This window comes from Humulus lupulus, chromosome 4 (assembly GCF_963169125.1).
Source record: "Humulus lupulus chromosome 4, drHumLupu1.1, whole genome shotgun sequence".
Taxonomy (NCBI): domain Eukaryota; kingdom Viridiplantae; phylum Streptophyta; class Magnoliopsida; order Rosales; family Cannabaceae; genus Humulus; species Humulus lupulus.
Genome location: NC_084796.1, coordinates 174001280 through 174007941, shown reverse-complemented (window position 1 = coordinate 174007941; position 6662 = coordinate 174001280). Strand labels below are relative to the sequence as shown.

Sequence of the window (6662 nt, the reverse complement as noted above, 5' to 3'; positions counted from 1 at the left end):
CTCTTTGGTTATTGAGCACATCCCTTAGATCTTCATCCCTACGCCTATGCTCGCTTGCACCTAGTCGGTCAAAGACATTAGGCTGTTTAGGCTGCCCCCCAGCATTTTGGCTTATTGGTCGGTTCTCCATTGGCAGAGGATTTTGTTGTTCACCTCTCTCCACCTGCTACTAACCATCATTCCTCCTACCAGATTCCACCTCATTATAATCATGTCCATCTCTGAATTCTGACCTATGAGTGTATGACGTGTTGTACGCATTGTTCTCCTCTCTTCCTACTGGTACGTCTCGATAAATAGAGGGAGGCCTACGTTGGTCATTAGGTCCTCTGTCATTACTATGTCGTGGGGGATCCTGGACCACAGAGCCTGAGTCCACTTGTCTTCTGCTTCATGAGGGACGTTTTCCTCTGCCAGGAGGGTTCTATTCCCCAGCTGTTTGGCGTCTAGGGTTTCTGGGATGCTGCTCGGCCCTATTCTGCCTGTGTTGTTGATCGTTATGTCAACCAGATCGAGAGGGTGGTTGCTGCTTGTTGTTTCTGTCAGGATTATGGGCTTGTCTTTCCTGTTGAGCAGCGGGAGGTTGTTCTGCTCCTTGAGGACTCCTTGGTTGTGGTGGATTGTGATGATACTGGGGACGCTCTGACTGCAGATTTTGTTGAGGGTGAGAACTAGGTGGCTGATTTGGTTGGGAGGTTGGTGCTAGTTGTCCTCGAGCCAACTGGATGGCCACTTCTAAAGCTATTGTGGCATCTCTCTGCCAACAATCCATGTTAGCTTGCCACTCATTCAGCTCTCGGCGCTGCCAGTCAATCTCCCTTTGCTGCAGCACCATCGTTTCAACCACATTATCTTGATTAGCACTTAGAGTAGCTAATTCCTCTTGCATTCCAATAAAGTTGTTCACAAGGTTTCAACATCCATCTCTTCCTCTTCAAGTTCTACCTGTGGCTCGTCCTCCACTACATCTTATGGAGGAGGTTGATTTGGCATATTTCCAGATGTCTGCCCTGTCTAACCCGCTTTCCTGGAGGTTTTCACCATTGTTTATCTTGAAGGGCTTGAGTTCAGCTCTCAATGAAAGCACCAACATGTTAACTGATGATTTAGCAAATGACACGAAGTCACCAAAACGATAAAGATTTATAAGTTGAATGCAAGAACTAAACAACACAAATATTTATAGTGGTTCGGCCCCTGATATTGGTAATGACTTATGTCCACTTAGTGTTTTTATTGATGTACTCTGAAACCTGCGATCAACAAACGAGGGTTCACTGAGTTTCACAAGCTCCAAAAAAGGATACAAAAGTCGTGTATAAAAAACACTAGTTCTCTCTGAATACAAATTATTCTCCCCCTTTAAATGAGTCTCATCTATCCTATTTATAGGCTCAAGGACGCACATATGGGTCGATGGGTCGTGTTTAAACTTTGTTACAAGCGCATTTTAATAATAACAGAAAGCATAATCTTTACACATAAATATGGTCAAATATCTTTAAAATATCTGACTTATAATTGTATTTGAATTCTAGCTTTGTAATACGATCAGACTTTGTCGCATATGTCAGTACATCTTCTGTCATACTTTTCAGCAGCTTTCTATAATCCATCGAGCAGCTTATACTCTGATCGTTAGTCGTCCAGACTGTCAACACTAAGCAGTCATGCTCTATCCACGTGCCCCTAGTCGTGCCACGTCAGCAGGTAAATATTTTTTATGGTAAACATTCTCCATATATGGAATTGTACTAAGGGATAAGAAGAGAAGAATCAAAGTTATACATTAGTTGGAATGTGGAGTGATTTGGCAATTGCCTAAAAAAAATAAGAGATGACTAGATGATGAGTGTACAATTATCTAGGATTTTCCCTATGATTCTCAAAAATTAGTGTGTATCATCTATTAGAGATTTCGATGATTTATTTTGGGTAACTAAGTAAAAGAGATTTGATCAAATGAGTAGCTAATAGGGAAAATTTGGGAAACTAGTGGTGGATTTCGAAATCAATGGAGAGTACAAGCTATTAAATGAGTTAATTGATTTTGTGATAAGAGATCGGGTAAGTCATTGGAGAATTTTTTGAATCAAATATCTTATATTTTCCTTACATGGATTTTCGAAGGAGTTGGAATTAAGGGATTTGGTAGCATTTACGGCTTGATGATTTGGGAGACATTCATAGAGAGATTTTTTAAATTTTGGGATACTAATGGATTGAAATCTTGCTAATTGATTTAGCAATGGGGGTGAGGTGATACATTGGTGTATTTATTGAAAGGAAAATCAATTAGCATTAATTGGTGACTTGGTGGAAAAGGCTTTAGAGCCTATAAATAGAGAGCCTTTGCTCTCATATTCTTCACACCAAGTAAGTGGCATGAAGAGCAAGAGCAAAGCAAGGCTCTAAAAAATTTTGGAGAAAGAAAGAGAAGGCCAAGGTGGCGTGAGCAAGAATGAGGAGGAGAGACCTTTGACTCTTAAGAGAGAAAGAAAGGAGGAAGAAGAAGGAGACTAAAAAGATTAAGAACTTAGAGGTAAGTGTCTTCTTTTGGATGTATAGTTATTTTCATCAACATTTAGAGTTCATAAACTTGTAATGGTCTATGGTGTATAAACTGTGATGGCTAGGGATTAAAGGATTCAAAGACAAGAGGAGTACAAGTGGAGATTTCGGCCACATAATGTTAAGGAGGTATCTTGTTATTTTGTAAATTCCTTCCTTTTATAAGCATGATAAACTTGGAGGGTTAAATGTGATTTTGGTTGGGATTTTAAGAGTATTATTTTGGAGGCTATTAGTATGCATGACCCATGCAAGGGGTGTGTGGTACAAGTTGTGGTGGAAAATAGTTATATTTTGGGTCTATGATGGTAACATAAGGTTTTGGGGATAAGTTTGAAGCTTACACGTTTATGGTGGTAATTTATTAAAAGTTAGTATTTTATGGTGATTTTTATTAAAGTTATTATTTTGATGGTAGGTCTTGACCATTATGTCAAACTATTCTCTCAGGGATTCTCCATCTCTCTCACACCAAGGTAAGGAGGATAAACATGTTTGCTTGAATGTTAATGTTTATGGAATGCATGTTATATGTTAAATGTTTCAGAGCATGTACTTGGGAAGGTAAAAGATGGACAAAGGTAGCCACAATGTTGACCATAGTAGTCGTAGAGAGGACCACAAGTGCTTCCTCGTAGTGTCTCTCTCATTTACATGTGTAGTGCATGCATAGATTTTTTGTATGATGATGCTATGTCTTGTTATGATATGAGATTATTGTTTGCTACAAGAGTTTTGCTTTAATGTTGAATCTTTGGTTTGATTCTCCTTGCAGGGCTTTAGCTCACCCCCTTTTTTCTCTCCTCAGGGTAGAATTGATTATGCGATCGCATGGCGGGGTGGGGACCATTCCAAGAAAGTTTATGTACTCTATGAGGGGACCGCATGGACGATGACATTCCTAAGGACACCATAGCACATTTTTTGTTTTATGAAATACATTTTATGATATTTTTGTTGGACATATTTTATTAAATTGTATGTTTTGGCATTATCTCTTTTGGAAACTCGGATCCGAATTATTTATAAAGTTTACTTTCTTTAGAATTTGAAATGTTTATTCAAATAATATTTCCAAGTTAAATTAGGGTGCTACATCTCGCTAGATGGCCACACACCTGAGCACCCATGACTCGCTCACATGCCTAAGCACCTCGCGAGACCTGTCACATCTCTCCTCTATAAACGAACCCACGAGTCCATCGTTTCCCAAGCCTCTTTGAAAATGCGCCTTACTGACGAGGCCCTTCCTTATTTTTTAAGGTAGGTGTCACCAGCGGTGCACTCCTCCCATATGTATCTCAATCATGGCCACAAGTTGTCCGATACTTAGCAGAATACAAAGAGGATTGAGGCACAAGCGTAGCTAGGAAAGGTGATAGCATATATTAAGTACGGAGTACACGTACAGGTAAAAAATGTACGTGTCGACTAAGAAGAGTTAGAGTACAGATATAATATCCTCACTAGACAAGTAGTGGCAGTACAAAGGTGATACGTGGTGAAACCTCCACTACCAGCTCCTGACATTCTTACCAAATAAGTGGTGGTGGTATAAAGTAGTACAAAGACTGGGTATTATCTACTGACATCTGATATGTATACCGGATTCGATCACCACTCCCCTACCACCTGCTACACAATTACCTGCAGCCCGTCGTTGTACCCTTTTGTCCTAATGGGACTACTATGTATTAAGAGCTAGTGCTACTCACCTGTAAAAGGAACCTCCATTCCCAAAGGAAGGGGTTGAAAAATTCTTGTATTACCAGACTTTCCTAAGAGCAATATACAAGTTTTCTTCCACTGTTGTTCTACAATCCTACTCTAAGTTTTTTTTCTAAGTTCATCTAAGTTTATAAGTTCTTACTAAAGTCTTTGAGATTTTGATCTTGATTCGTTGACAAGCTCTTACTGTCAACATTGAGCTACCTTTTTTATTCCAAAAAAAATCAAATAAACTGAATATACATCTCTCTTCACTAAGGGCACATCTCCCCCCAAAAAAAAATTGTCCGTTCATATTCCTCTTTCATTTTCTCATAAAAAAAAAACCCATCTTCGTTCTCAGTGTCGGTAGTTACTCTGTCGGTCAATAACCCATCCAACAACTATGAGTAAAGGGCAGTGGAAGGCAGGCGGAGCGACTGAGGCCGGTGAAAAGCTCTTACAAAACCCACCTGCAGCCGAGGTCTCAGAATCTTATTCTGACGGTGAAATCGATGATTCTCGATCAATAAAGGTATGATTTTTGACTGTTTGCTTGATTGTAAATACTTACTTCATTTGTCATATATGTTTATTGTTTTATCCTTCATTGTAATAAATATAATAAATTAGCAAAAAAATTGTAACATTTTGATGAATATATATTGTCTCTGTTTATATTTCTATGTACAATTATAATCAACATGGTAACAATATAAACTACTTTGTACAAATATATATATATATATATTTCATTTTAATAAACGTGAGTACTTAATAAACATAATGTTCTCATATATGTGCCATGTTTAATTTTTTAGCTACTCATAATTAACATGTAAAAATAATAAACAAAATTCTTATTTATATTTATCAACATACCGATAATATAAACTACTTTATATATATATATATATATATATATGTGTGCACTCTTAATGGTTAGTACCCATGAATGGTTACTTTAATATTAAGCATTAGATTAAGATCAATTGTCCATATTTATAGTTGTTAATTAATATTTCTAAAAATAAATTTTGATTTTTTTCAAGTTTTTTTAAGGATTACCTGATAAAAAACGTGTATTTATTATAAAAATATAATATTGTAAACTTTTTATTTTTCAAATGCACGTCAATTTCTAAATATAGCTAGTGTCTCTCATCGGTTGGAAACAACATTAATTATGGCAAAAAAAAAAAACTAAATTCGAAATTAATGTAGAAAAAAAATATTTACCTATTGGTGACTTGCTATATCAAGTCACTATGTTGCCACATCATCATAATTGTTAATACCCATCTATAGGTAGTAACCATTGAGAAGTCTTCCACATATATATATATATTATTTTTTTTTTCATTTTAATAAACATAATATTATCATATATGTGCCATGTTTATTTTTTAGTTACTCAATGAAAAATAATCAACATATAAAAATAATAAACAAAATTATTATTTCAATACAGTCTATATATTGACCATATATTTTTTTTCAATGTATAATTATAATCAACCTACCAATAATATAAACAACTATGTTTATACATTTTTTTATTTTGAGTTTCATTTTAATAAACATACTAATTTAATAAATAGAATAATAACATTCACATAAATTTATTTATCATATATGAGCCAAGTTTATTTTTTAATATTGAAAAATAATTAACATATGAAAAAAATATAACAAACAAAATTGTTTATTTCAATACATATGGTGAACCTCAAAAACTTGTATTTTCCAGAATTCACGTTTACATATGATTAATGTTTGTAACTATTTCAGAACTATTTTTACAATGATATATCTATATATGAGTGCACTTTTAATGGTTACTACTCATAGATGGTTACTTTAATATTAATCATTGAATTTAGATCAATGGTTCATATTTATAATTGTTAATTAATATTCCTAAAAATAAATTATAATTTTTTCAAATTTTTGGAAGGGTTACCAAATGAAAAACGTATATTTATTATGAAAATATAATATTGTAAACTTTTCATTTTTTAAATGCATGTCAATTTCTAAATATAGCTAGTGTCTCTCATTGGTTGGAATTAATTATGGAAAAAAAAAACTAAATTCGAAATTAATGTAGAAAAAAATATATTTATCTATTGGTGACTTGCTATACCAAGTCACTATGTTGCTACATCATCATAATTGTTAGTATCCATCTATGAGTAGTAACCATTGAGAAGTCTTCCCCTTATCAATATATTATAAAAATATAATAAATTCAAAATAATAAGCAAAAAAAATATAAAAAATCATACGAACAAATATTTAACGATTCATACCTATTTCAAAGCTCAAAAATGTGTTTGGATGTTGAAAGTCCATTCAAAAACCCAAAAAAATTAGGTATTTTT

At 34.5% G+C, this 6662-nt stretch overlaps 1 protein-coding gene across 1 annotated transcript; it reads right to left on the bottom strand.

Moving 5' to 3' along the window:
- Nucleotides 1-502: 502 nt before the first annotated feature.
- LOC133832678 (transcriptional activator ptaB-like) lies at nt 503-889 on the bottom strand. The gene has a single exon (XM_062262990.1). It carries the CDS (start codon nt 887-889, stop codon nt 503-505), a length of 387 nt encoding a protein of 128 aa, XP_062118974.1.
- Between the last annotated feature and the right edge of the window lie 5773 nt (nt 890-6662).

Bases quoted from the DNA above. Each gene is read 5' to 3' on its own strand.
- LOC133832678 (XM_062262990.1), bottom strand. From the start codon at position 889: ATGCAAGAGGAATTAGCTACTCTAAGTGCTAATCAAGATAATGTGGTT.